The sequence below is a fragment of the Camarhynchus parvulus genome, chromosome 7, assembly GCF_901933205.1.
Source record: "Camarhynchus parvulus chromosome 7, STF_HiC, whole genome shotgun sequence".
NCBI classification, from domain to species: domain Eukaryota; kingdom Metazoa; phylum Chordata; class Aves; order Passeriformes; family Thraupidae; genus Camarhynchus; species Camarhynchus parvulus.
In genome coordinates, this window is record NC_044577.1 from 2,415,664 (window position 1) to 2,429,195 (window position 13,532).

Genomic DNA, 13,532 nt, shown 5'->3' on the forward strand with positions numbered 1-13,532 from the left:
AGCTTCACAGTAACTTCTTGGCACAGCTTCTAACTGCCAGCCTTTGCCTTCACCTCAGGTAATACGACTGGAAGGCCAGGTAGCCCGATACAAAACTGCTGCTGAGAATGCTGAGCGAATAGAAGATGAACTGAAGGCAGAGAAACGCAAACTGCAGAGAGAGGTAACTCCCCCTGCGAGCTGTCACAGGTCAGCCTGCTCCTGTGGGGGAAACCTGCTTCCCTGGGTCTTTAGGGGAGGAACAACCCTTCTTGGCACAGCAAGGATAAGCATCTAGTTGCTTTAGTGCTCTAGTTACTCCATCTAAATGTGCAACCAAGTTTTCAGCACTCGAACTGGAGTAAGAGCCATGGCTGTGAACTCCCACTGCCTTTTCACTGTTCCTTCCCAACCTGACTTGCTAAAGGGATGTGAGTTGTTTTTTGTGAGCCTGTTTGCCTTGCCCTGCCAATCTGTTCAGGTCTGTTTGGGGTAGTGTGGCTGTGCACAGGCTCTGACTGTGCCTCTGTCTCCTTAGAGCCTGAATACCTTTATCAGCTCCTCTCTCACTGCCTCCAGAGGTGCTTCTTTGATTTGTTTTTTTCAGTATGGCTCCTTGCTTGTTCTAAATATCCTTCTGCTTTGCTGCCTATAAATATTGTTCTGTGCAGTCCAGCTCTCTCTCCCTACCCTGATCCCGTGGTGGGTTTTACAGGAAACTGAGGCTGTGGATAGAGTTCTAGGAACCAGAAACACAAAAGCTGGGCAGTGAGACAGGTGTACATCACCCAGAGCCTCATGCCTCTAGATTGAGGGAAATTCTCTGATTCTCTGGGAATCTCCTGCTCCACAGGAGTAACCTTCTGTCCATGCTGACTGCCTCAAGACACATGGCTCTATCAAGCCAAATCCAGACTTGGGAGACCGCATTTCTTCTTACCTTGGCCTTCTTTGTTCAGCATTCTGTAAACACTCTGGGGTTTTGGCAGTGTGCTTAAACAGCTGTGTTTGTGGCCTGCAAAGCAGTTTAACTCTGTTAAAGGAATTTTCAACTGCTTTATGTTCCAAGTTAATATGGTCAGTTAGCCTTGGCAAGCACAAACCTTGCTGTACCTTTGCAAAGGGATAACACGGTGAAAGTCACGGTGTTTTTCTGCTTCCTTCCTTCCTTCAGCTCCGTTCAGCACTGGACAAAACCGAGGAGCTGGAGGTCAGCAACGGCCACCTGGTGAAGAGGCTGGAGAAGATGAAGGCCAACCGGAGCGCTCTGCTGTCCCAGCAATAGCCACCCCTTCCCGCTGCTCGGAAGCGGAACGCCGCCGCAGCCCGGGACGCTTGGTGCCATCGCCTCCTGAGACCAGGCCGCCCCAACTCCTGCTCCGTGCCTCCCCGCGCAGATCCCAGCCTGCTGCACTACATCCATAGGAGGAGCGATCCACGTGGCTGTGCCCGCGGGAGCCCTCCCACGCCGAGCTCCGGGGGCGTTCGAAGTACAACGCATAAGAAGCACATGGAATTCTCCATCCTGACGGCACAGCAGCCATTTATTGCCGTTTAAAATGGCACTCAAAGAAAACACTTTGACTGGAATTTTTGTGTCTTGCTGAAAATTTTAAAACGAACACTGTAAGTTTTGAGACTTTTCTCATGACAGTATCTGTAATTTAGTGACTACGGTAGAGTTATTCATAGTAGGTTTTTCATTTACAAATCACTGTGGAACCACAAGCCATTACAAAGCAAAACTCCTTCAGTGGAAACCATGGAAGAAGATGGTCTTGGAAGCAAAAGTGACCTTAAATGACTTTGCCAATAAAACAAATGTGTTTGGAGGGATTTTTGCACCAGTAGAATCATGAGACTCTTTTATTTCAGGGTAAATAGGCAATAGCTTCATTGGATTTTCAATTTTTATTTGTATTATTTAATCCCTGCTCTTGGAGTCGAAGTAAATGACTTTTAAAAGATGTAAGGTTGCATTAATAAACCAGCATAAGGCCGTGTTTTCAGAAATGGTGGGGTTTGCACTTGGGTCACTCTCTTTGGTGCATTTATCAAAGCAAGTGTCATTTGCTTAAACAAAATATGTAATGGGTTTTTTACATCAGAAACTATCTACCGGTCCATGACCTACTAGGAAACGATGCCGCTACAAAATACAAGTCTGATTTTTAAAAGAATAACTGCTAAGTAAAGAAGCACTTTAGAAAATATTACTGCCTATGGGTTTTCTACAGCTACGGAAGTAGCGAGTTATTTTCTTCTAGGATCACTGCGGAGGTTTCCCACTTCTCACGCAGAGCAGCGTAACCCGGTGAGATGCTGCAGGCGATCCTTGCGTGTGTAAAAATGGCACACGGCCGGCACTACAGCTCTGGTTCATCAGAACTCATTCTGAATGTACTACTCAAAGGAGAGCAGCAGCTAGCCCAGGAACAAAGCTGCCCATCCCACCTCAGCCCTAACAGGAAAGCCGGTCCCTCTGCGATCCGCTCACGTGGTGGAGCAGTGTCTCCTGTCCCCTTGTGGCTGCCTCAAGAGCTTCTACCAAGCCAAATCCACGCCCAGGAGATCACATTTCTTCCTAACTTGGTCATCAGACCCTGCAATCCAGGTCTTTCCCCAGCCTCCTCCTTGCAGATGGGAGGTTAGAGCAGGAATCGCTGATATTTCCAACACAAGGGGATCTCTGGTATCTTCCTCGAGCACCTTCAAGAATTCAGTAAACCAAAACCGCTGTCTGAATGTGTTTCTCTGGTTTGGCTAGGAAACAACATCCTCGTCTTCATCTCTTCCAAGGAAAATTTAGGAATGAAGTACTGAAATTATTATTCCAGGAAAAGGATGAAGAAGGCTTTTTTTGTGCCCCTGGGGAATTAAGTATGTCCTTGTTGATGAAATGTGGTGAAACATGGGGTTGGAAGGAATCCTTTTAAATTAAATTTCCACTCCAGTTAGGGCTTTGGTTTTGGGGGTTTTTTTTAAATTATTTTTGAGAAGAACATTCAGGTGCAGAGCCAGGTTTCTTGTGGAATACCTCAAAATGGCTGTGGATACCAATTTACAATTTTCTGTGCATGACTTGTGTAATTTCTGGTGTACAAAGCCTTGGGGGCCTAAAAAACAAGGAAAGGGATTTTCAGAATGCAAACAAAGATGCTAAATACGACATCTTACCAATGGTAAGGTGTGTGATTGCCACCAGTCATCATTTCATTTGTGGCAGCAGTGCAAGCTGCCTCTCCTGGCAAGGCTCAGGAGAAACAACCCAGCAACCCAGCGTTGGTCCAAAAGGCAAAAAATAACACTTTGTTCATCAAAAAGGGATGTGTTTATCATTTTGAAGTAGATTTCATCTCGCACCCCATAAGCATCAACCTCATGACGGAAATCAGATGTGTATTTCAACCTGGATATGCTCTTAGTAGAAACCTTTGTGTGTGATAAAGTAGGTGAATGTTGAAGCCACATTTTCCCCCCCTCCCCCAAACTTTCAGTATGACTTAGCATTAGAATAAGGGAAGAAAAAGAACTGGTTGGTTTACTGCAAACTGTTCTATGTTTTTCTGTGAAGAATGTACAACAACAGGGCTTTGAATGGTGATAATAGCACATGTCCCAGTCCTAAAATTTGAGCACCAAACGAGAGCACCTCAGTACCCTGAGAGTGGGGCTGAGGTGGCGGCAACCGGGCGAGGAACAGCTCCTGGGGGAACCAGGACGGGTTTTCCTACAACTTCTGTTTCAATTTGTTATCCTCTGTTTTATTTTTAAATGTTACATGATTTTTATCGCTTGCAAATGGAATGTTACCCGAAATGTTTTCAGTTTTGTTTTTGTTGGGTTTTTTTTTCCCCCCAGTCGCTCTGTTAGGAAATGTGAGCGTGGAAAAGGAAATTCATTATGAGCAGAACTCGCCAATAAAATGTCACTTGTTTGGGTAGTTTTTATGGAGTGGTCTGTCCATGCTGATGTTACCAGTACAGGTTCTCTTGGAAAATACAGAAAATTCAGGGTGATATGGGTGTAACAGCTCATTTTCCTTTTCAAAACATTGCTGCAGGATCACACAAAACATGGGCAACACTGGTTGGGAAATGTACAAATTCGGGGGCTTGTGTGACTGAGGGTATGAGATGTGGTATGAGATGTGGTATGAGATGTACCTCCAAATATCAACATTTTTAGTGGCAGAGTGCACATACACCTCCAAATTTTGGCATATTAATGACCAGGTGCTCTTGGGCATGGGGAGGACAGGGACAGTCCCCAATCAGGAGAAATCTGAATGGTGTTGCTAATTGGATTCATTCTCCAGTTTTATTTATGGTGAACACAGAGGTAACCCACATAGTAGCTTTCCCTGGAAGAATCCTTCATGAAGACTCCTTCACAACAGGAGGCAGCTTGGTTCATCAAAAATATGTTATTTTAGTATTAAATGTCCTCTTGCCCTGATGTGTTGCCAGAGCTGTCACTTACATGAAAGAGACTAAGCAGGAGGGTAGTGCTCGTCATCACTTTAGATGCTCTAAACCATCGTATGTCTCTGAAGGTTAATTTTAGGCAACTGAGTGATGTTTTACACACTTCATTACAACCTTTACACATGTTCAAATGAAGAAGCAAAGCCCCTTGCGCAAGTAACATGGACCTGTGTGGCAGGTAGGTTTCTCTGCGCTCCTTCAGGCTGGAAACTTTCAGGTAGGTTTGAATGTGTGGCAGAGGAGGTTAGAGCTGGATATCAGGAGTTCTTCCCTCAAAGTGTGAGTCGGGCACTGAACAGGCTCCCCAGTGAATATTCACGGCCCCAAAGCAGATTTCAAGGAGCTGCCAGAGTTTGTTCAAAGCTCTGAGGCACAGGGTGGGATTAGTGGGGTGTCCTGTGCAAGGCCGGGGGTTGCGCTCCATGATCCTCGTGGGTCCCTTGCAGCACAGGATAATTCTGTGAGTCTGTAGTAGCCGCACAAGAGCTGCTGTGCTCCCTCCCCGCCGGCCGCGCTTGGGTCAGTCAGCGCTCGGCGGTGGGAGAGCCGTGAGGGGAGAGAAGGGACCATGAGGAGAGAGAAGAGACCGTGAGGAGAGAGGAGACCGTGAGGGGACAAAAGAGTCTGTAGGGGGAGAGAAGGAACCGTGAGGAGAGAGAGAAGGGACCGTGAGGGGAAAGGTCCGTGAGGGGAGAGAAGGGTCCGTGAGGAGAGAGAAGGGTTTGTGAGGGGAGAGAAGGGACCGTGAGGGGAGAGAACGGTCCGTGAGGGGACAGAAGGGACCATGAAGGGAGAGAAAGGACCGTGAGGAGAGAGAAGGGTTTGCGAGGGGAGATAAGGGATCATGAGGGGACAAAAGGGTCCGTGAGGAGAGAGAGGGGTCCCGTGAGGGGATATAAGGGACCGTGGGAGGAGAAAAGGGTCCGTGAAGGGAGAGCCGTGAGGGGACACAGGGGCCCCGCCTTTGAGGGGATGCAGCAGTACTGTCTCTGAGGGGATATGGCGGCACCACCTTTGAGGGGATACAGCTGTACCGATACTGGCGGAATATGACGGTACCGCCTTTGAGGGAATACAGCGGTACCGCTTTTGAGGGAATATGGCGGCCCCACTTTCTGAGGGAAGGGGGGAGGAGGTGCACGCGGCGAGAGCGGGCTCCGCGCCGGCCAATCAGGCGTCGGAGCGCTGCGCGCTGCAGCCAATGAGCGCGGGGCGCGGCGGCGGGCGTTGGGTGCGCGTGTGGCGGGGCCGTGAGGGCTGCGGGTGGGTGGGCAGTGACCGGAGCGGTCTGGGGCTTTATGCGGGCGGTGACCGGAGCGGGCCCGGGGGTTTTCGTGTGGTGTGTGACCGGAGTGGGCCCGGAGCTTCGTGCGGGCGGTGACCGGAGCGGGCCCGGAGCTTCGTGCGGGCGGCGGGACCGCGCCTCAGCCTCCCCTGGAGCTGCGGTGAGACGCCGTTCTCCGGTCTGAGGGTTCCCCCAGGCGAGCGGGAGCACCGGGCTGCCGTCAGGGCTCCCCCGCCCTCAGCCGGCGCTGCGGCCGGGGCGGGCTTGGCTGTGGTTCAGCCTTTGGTTGTATCACTAGCAGTGACAAGGGGGGGGTTATTGTACCTTATCTGGGGCGTAGAGGTGTTTTGGTTCTTGTTGTCAAGGGAAAAGTCACTTCTATGTAGCAATAATGTTGAGATTTCTGTATAGGCATCTGGGATGTGCTTTGGCAGTGTTTGGCTTTTTAATTCCACAGAGGTGCTCAAGTTTCATTCAGTTAGGGAGTGAAAGTAGAGTTAGTGTAGTAAAAAAGGACAACGTTTCTGAGGCAAAAATAACTGTAGAAGTGTATAATTAAACCGTGGAAGTGTTCAATACCAGGCTGGAGAGGGCTTGGAGCAACCTGGGCTCGTGGAAGGCTTGAATATTTGAACATTTGAATATTAATCCTTATCCCTCCCCACCCCCTGGAGAAGGGCTGTCAGAGACAGTGACTGGAACTGGGATGTGTCACTTAAGTAGTTTAGAAAGCAGACATAATTGAGAAACGTGGCTTATGTTTTTATGTATTCCTATCTTTGTTAGAAGCTTCTGAGGGAAGGAAGAGGAGAATTGACAATATTTCTAAGAAACAAGCTTCACAAAGAGCATCTTCCATCCCTGCATGCTTTCTCTCTGCTTTTTGTTGGTGTGTGTTACCAAACTGGGTTTGCTGCAAGTTCAGAGCAGGTTTATTGCTTTAGTCTGGTGAATTGCCCAGCTTCCTTCTATTGCTAAATGACCTTCCTGTGTTCCTTTACAACTTTCTGATTGTAAAGATTCTCAGGTTTTCTTAGGATTTTGTCCCTGGTAAGTTTCTTCTTGCTTCCCCAGAATTAAGAGGAATATGCTTTGATTTCTCCCTTGTCCAACACCCAAGGGGTTTTCGTTTTTGAGAGGCACAGAGCTCAAAGTTCACCTCTTCCTTAATATAATACCTTTATTTTAACCCTTTGTGTGCTGTATGATGTCACAGGGATTCCACCAATTCAGAAATCAGCTCTTAGGATTTCTTTAGGGAGGTGCTGTAGAATTCCTACCTGCTCTAGTAGCATGCAGTAGGTGAAAACAGGATGGTTAATTTAATGTATGCTTTTTGTCTTTCTGTATACTACGGGGCATCTTGAACTTCTTTTCATTTTTATTAAGGTAGGAAGAGCCAAACCAGTGACTTTGAGAGGTTGCAGTGGCAGTGAGTTGTGTGATTCCCTCTGAGGAGGAGGAGGGGAGAGCCTGTTGGTGCCATGGAAGTGGAAAAGGGCAGCAGAAGGAGCTGCTCCACTCAGACCTCCTGCCTGGGTGCAGATTTAGGGGAAGACTCACAGCTGGAGTATCTCAGTGCTCACGAGGAGTACGACGAGGAGAAGAGCAACTGGAGTGAGTTTTCTGAGCAGGAGGACGTTGGAGAGGTGAAGGCCGTGCCACTGATTTGTGACAAGGTGCCACCCCAAATCACAGCAGGGGAAGAAGATTCTGGAAAGAGCCAGAGGCCCACCCAGAGCGTGGCAGTGGAGCCAGACGTTCCTTTCCTGCCTCCCAGGGAGGAGGCCCAGCTCTGCAAACACGGGGAGCCCTCCTACTTCAGCAGCTGTGAAGAGCCTGCAGTGTGCACTCGTGGGACCAGCAGCACTGCAGAGGATGCTGAAACCCAGCTCCCAGGCCCTGCAATCCTCCCTGGCAAGAACCCTGTGGCTGGCATGGAAGCTGCAGATCAATCCTGTGCTGGGAACCCCAGGGCTGGGAAGTCAGAGCGTAGTGAAGCCCTGAGCAGTGTCCCCAGTGGCACTGTGGATGCTGGCTCTAATCCCAGAGCTGGATTCCCAACGAGCAGAAGCAGCAGTGCCCAGGTCCGTCTGTGCTCCAGGGCAGTGAGCACAGAGGTGACCATGATGAGCAAAGCTCAGCCCATGGGGTGGCTGGGTCAGACCTCTGTGGATGCTGCTTCCAACACGGAATGGTCCTTGGGAGCTCTCAGCTCACACCTGCAGGTAATTGACACAAAACAAGAAGGACCACCAGACCAGCTTGATAGAACTTTTGTTTATTTTTAACTTGTCTGCACGGGTGTTTATCTAACCTTTTTTTTTTTTTTTTTTTGAAAAGGAGGAATCCAAAGATCATCTGTCTGACAGGTGAGTCAGGAGTTGTTCTTGGTTTTGGAATTTGAGATCCTGGATCAGAGGTTTTTTTCATGATTGAAAGGTTGTCTGTGGCTTGGCAAAACTGATGGTATTGAAAGCATGCTGGGCAGAATTTCTGCTGCAGGGGCCTGGACAGGTGAGAATAGTGAGCTGCAGACTTCCTGAAGTTGAACAAAGACCAAAGCAGCCTTGTTCTGCAATTGTAGACCTCCAGAGATCCTTTACAACCTAAACTATCCCATGGCTTTGGAAACAAAATAAGTTGTGTTTTCAGATCCACAGCATTGCTAAGTTTCTTTTTGTTCTTAAGGCTTCACTTTTTGGATAGAAATTATGATGGTGCTTGAGCAGTTCCCACCTCTCAGATAAAACTGACTGTAATGCTGCAATCATTATTGTGGGCTTAACAGGATTTTCCTTAAATCATATCAGAAATAGCTTCTGGCAAGCTCCTTGCTTCAAAATAAAACATTACAAACAAAATCTTGAAGCCCTGGAATAAATATTCTGTTACTGTTATTATTTCAAAGGCCAGAACATCCTAATAAGCAAACTGGGAAGAATTCTGCGTCAAGCTGCTGTCAGAATGTCCTGCAGAGAGCAACTGAAGCAGAGCTGCAGCTCCTGGCCATCCATTATGAAATGTGCTACCAGCACTGCTTGAAGGTTTATGAGCTGGCTTTGGAGGAAAACACCTGTCTTGGAAGGCACGTGCTGTAATGTCCTTTAAAATAAAATGGGTGACTGGTTAGCAAGCAAAAATTGCTAAATGCTGCTGGTAGATTCCATCCATAGCTTCTAGGAGTGTTTATAATTAGTGATGTTATCCAGAGGGACCCCCAAGCCTTATTTCCAGCCTTAATTTTTTTTTTTTTGTAGCATTCACAATCCCAAAATCCTGGGTTTTTTTCCAGGAATAAAACTAAAGTGATGCACAATACAGTTGTTAATTCATGTTGTATATACTGTAATCTTAGAGAGGAATCTTTAAACCTTGTAAAATCTTTGGGCACCTCCAGAAGCTGTAAAATCAGTGAAATGTCTAACCTGATGTTGCTTTCTTACCCATATTTTAATAGCTGTGAGAAAAAGGCTGAGCTATATTCGTCTCTGCAGTTGGCTTTGGATGAACTGGACAATAATTACAGCAATATGAGAAAGGAAATAAACATGGGCACACCTTTAAATGAACTTCCACCACTGTCAGTTGAGCTGAGGTTTCCCCCACTCTCTTCCTTTTACATCCCCTCCAAGGTAACTTCTTAACTGTTTTATGTTTTTAATAGAAATTGTTTTATAATTAAGATAATTATAGTAAAATCTTTCTCCTTTTTTTGACAGTTTTTCAGAAAGAGTCTTTACTCTGAGTAAGTAGTTTTCATTTGTTGTTGTACTTACAACGAGTTAACTGAGGAATGAGTTTATAAGATGTTAAACCTATAATTTCTTAATTTCAGGATGCATCTTGTTGTTTCAGGCTGTTTAGTTGAACGATCAGCATTGCCCCGTGGTTACAATAGTTTTATTTTAAGGGCATTTTTTTCTCTGTGGTGGTCTAGTATGCAAAGCAGGGAGTGTCTTTACTATCTTTATAGTAAAAATTACCAATTTGCAGGTCATTTTCCTGGTTCCCTGCTTTCACTTCTAAAAATCTTTGTCTACAGTTACAATGGCACTAAGCAACAAAAAACTCCCCAAAAAATCCCACACCACAAAACCCCAAAAAGACTTTGCTGCCAGCAGAGATAATATCAAGCATATAGATAACATTAAGGGAAAATATGAAGCTGTTTTGCTAGGATTATCATTCAGATATGAAGAATGATAGAAAATAACTTCTTATTTCAGGCAGGTACATGACAGAACACGTTCAGGGACCCCATCCAGTGACTCTCTGTAAGTGGAGATGAAAACAAATTTGGCAATAAGTTTTTACTGAATTGGGTTAACTACTAGAGACTGCTTGAAGTTTCCTGTTAAGTATGAGTGAAGTTAATCAAGAAAAAGCAAAGGCAGTTGTTTTGTTATGTAAATAATTAGTAAAAGTTGCACAGGTATTTCAGATTGTAAGGAATACATCTGAACATCACACAGAAAACTATTAAGATGTTATGAAAAAAGCCAAGATTTATTAATTATGTTAACTTTACTGTGAGCTTCTGGAAATATTTAAATTACTGTAGAACTTTAAATTGTTGTCCCATATTTTATATTAAATTCTGGGATGTGTTTTAGTGATCTTTCAGGTGAAGGGAAAGCTGACTTTGAAGAACCAAAACGGCAAGAAAAGGGGATTTCTGTCAATATGGTAGGGAATTCTTCACTCCTGGGTTTTGGAGATGGTAATGTTGAGAAAGATTTTCTCCTTTTAGGTGCCTGCAAATGTGATCAGTCTTCAGGGCTCTCAGCCTGGGATCCTCTGCCACTGATGGCAAATGCAGCTCATATGTTCGCAATTTTAATTGCCCTTTCAAAATAGAATAACTTGGGGGTTCTTAGGGACGATTGGCAGATTTAACTTTTTTAAATTCACCCACTTCATGGGCTGATATTCTGAAAAATAACTTATAATCAGCTGGGAGTGCTGTGATATAACTGAAATGTGTTTGTAGGACAACTCACAGACTGATGGTGATCAGCCCAGTGACTCTGCTTCTGCTGAGAGGTGGGAAGAACTGCTTAAAGATCAGGCTCTGGAACGTGGTGAGTGATGTCCTTGTAAAATAATCCTTCATTTGTGAGCTAAGTTCTCAGGGGAGGAAGGAAACCCTGTGTAAAACGTGTGTGTGGTAACACAGCTGCCCTTTCTGTGATGGAATGTTTATATATCAGCTATCAAAAATTATTGATAAGTAATAACAGCTCTATATTAATTACGTACATCTTAAAAAACAGTTTCTACTTAAATTAGAATTCCAAACTAGTAATGTCACCTCTTTGAAATGTAGCACCAAGAGATGTAAGTAGCTGAAATCCTCTTCAGCACAGAAATTTGATACTCATTCATGTAGCATACCATGATTTAAACTTTAACACTTGAATTTTATCCCAACTGCCAAGGCTGTGTAAAAAATGAGGAAGGAAGTGAGTATTGGTTTGATGCTAAGGAAGACTTGTCAGTGGCAGATATTTCAGTAATGTGCAAAGAAATGAAAAAGCAACAAGGAAAGCAAGACTCGATTGACTCAAGAGGTAAAGTTGTGTGCTTTAAGGTGATAAACCAGATAATGGTGTTTATTATTGGAGTGCTCTGTTCCTTCTCCAAGCATAAGGAAACTGGGAATAAATGCCACCTGGGTTTTCAGATTTATTTTCTCCTTCTCTGGCAGTGGAATCCTTGTACTCAGCTGTCTTCATCCATCCATGTTTTTCCTTGAAAATTTCACCTGCACTGCTTGAACTCAAATTAGTAAATAGATGGAAATCTTCCATTTTTTATTCTCCTCCTTCTTTTTGTGTTTCCTTCCCATGCTGGACTTTTCAGACACAAATGGTTTGTGTTTGGAGACTTGAGTGATAGGTGTCGTGAGAAGTGCCAGGGTGTTGAAGGCAGAGAGCTTGGGGGTTCTCTGTACCAGCCTTCAGCACTGGTACTGTTAATTCAGAGCTATGTTTCCTGTTAAAATCTCAGGAAACACTCAGGGAAAGGATGTTCCACAAACTGAGCTGCTGTGCTTCTCAGGACACTCACTTTCTGTTAGAAGTTTCTCTTCTTTCCTTTAGTTTGTTCTACGGTTTTCTCTCTGGGCTGTCCACAATCTGCAGAGAAGATGTCAGCCCGAGAACAGTTAGTAACTCTTTGCTTTCTTACATTTATTGTTAGAAGTGAAGATAGTGGTGAGTGGGAAGGAACGTTCCTCTGTTCCTGTTGGTGGCCCAAAGCCCTCAGTGCCCGAGGTAGGTCTGTTCTTAATTATTAGTGGGAATTTCTTCCCTCTTTAAGGCTTCTTTCATACTCTGCATTTACTACCAAGTGCCCTGATCTGAAATCACTTACTCAACAGCTGGCACATTCTTTACTTGGAGATAATAAAAAAGGAAATAATGATTACTAACACTCCTTTGTGTGGCAGACTAAGAGCTTTAAGTCTTGCCACATAATTTTGTATCCATTAAATGTTATGTCAGGATAGGAAAATACATTAATTTGTAATAAATTTGTGGCAAAAGAGTGAAAGCACCATTCTTTTGTCCCTGCATCAAACTATGACAGTCCAGCTGTTTTTTCTTAATCCCAGGACAGTTTGGAATTTCCTCATTTGCACTAGATTTTTCATCTTGTACCAGCAGTTTTTTTACTGTAAATGTCATGTGGCTTTATACAGGAAAGATTTTGAGGTAATGGATGGGAAGGAAACTCTTGGATTTTCTGGCATAAATCTAAGAAACCTCTACATACAAACAGTGTTTTGTGTTGGCTCCAAGCCTGGTCCTTGGAGAGTAAAGGGCAAATCAGTAATTGCTGGTGTTGCTCACATAAACCACACAGATTTGCTGTCCTTGGGGATTTCCCTTTAAACATGCTGGTCCTTGGGGAAATGGTAATTGGATCTAAGCTAAAATAAATTAGATCCAATTATTTTACTTTATTAGAGTAAAGCAGGAGTAAGATGAGCTTTAAGGTGCCTTCCAACCCAAACCATTCTCTGAGTCTAGGATTTTATATTTATTCATAGGAAAGAGGTGTTGTATTACCTGTATGATGCTTAACCCATGCATTTTTTCCCTTATTTTGATGCAATTCTAGGATCCTGGGGAAAATTCCCTGCAGAAAACATCCACTTGTTCCTCTGTGAAGTCATCTGGTATCTTTGTTTCTCCTTATGCACTGAACTTGAGCAGCTTTACCAAGTTAATAAGAAGACTTCAAGAAAAGCATCCTGGGTTTAGCAGGTCAGATATTTGGTGTTGTTTTCAGCCCTGATTTGTAATGGAGACAACATCCACGCTAACTAATCACTAAATGTGTGGCACAAAATGTGATGTTAACATTTATTTGCTCAATTCCCACAGAGGTGAAATTGTGGGGGCTGTGCAGGAAGTGAGGAAAATGAACAAAGGAGTGCTGAGTGGCTTGGCCATCAGTTCTATTGAGGAGAAAGCCTCTGCCATTCTGAGGAGTTCCACACCCTGCTCTCAGCAGGAGAAGCACTGAGAAAGGTGAATATTCCAGCCTGAGGGAATAACCAACCCTGCAGCCTGACTAGGTTAATGCAGCCTAAAGCCCTGCAGGAGGTGCCAGGGTGAATCCACTGGAGCAGTGCATTATAAGCACTGGGAGCTGTAAAACAGGGTGCATTGTATATCACTGGTGGTTAATTCCTGAATGTGGGGATTTTGGAAGGAATTTTGAATGATTTAGAGACGGGACCCCTCTGAGTTTTTAGATGATGTGGTTTA

The 13,532-nt window shown here is 44.9% G+C and overlaps 2 protein-coding genes across 3 annotated transcripts in view; both read left to right on the forward strand.

The window, feature by feature from the left end:
- LRRFIP1 (LRR binding FLII interacting protein 1) overlaps positions 1 to 3,922 on the forward strand; it is a 104,142-nt gene extending 100,220 nt beyond the window's left edge. For both annotated transcript variants that reach the window (XM_030951848.1, XM_030951849.1), the window contains 2 exons: positions 59 to 163; positions 1,154 to 3,922. In XM_030951848.1, the coding sequence (XP_030807708.1) occupies positions 59 to 163; positions 1,154 to 1,264 (216 nt within the window). In that variant the 3' untranslated portion in view covers positions 1,265 to 3,922. The remainder of the gene's footprint in view (positions 1 to 58; positions 164 to 1,153) is intronic.
- A 3,313-nt stretch (positions 3,923 to 7,235) lies between these two features.
- RBM44 (RNA binding motif protein 44) lies at positions 7,236 to 13,287 on the forward strand. The gene is made up of 11 exons (XM_030951946.1): positions 7,236 to 7,979; positions 8,095 to 8,123; positions 8,663 to 8,839; positions 9,212 to 9,386; positions 9,474 to 9,499; positions 10,368 to 10,440; positions 10,745 to 10,835; positions 11,193 to 11,324; positions 11,956 to 12,029; positions 12,880 to 13,025; positions 13,146 to 13,287. Exons 1-11 carry the CDS (start codon positions 7,236 to 7,238, stop codon positions 13,285 to 13,287), a joined length of 1,809 nt encoding a protein of 602 aa, XP_030807806.1.
- Positions 13,288 to 13,532: the final 245 nt, after the last annotated feature.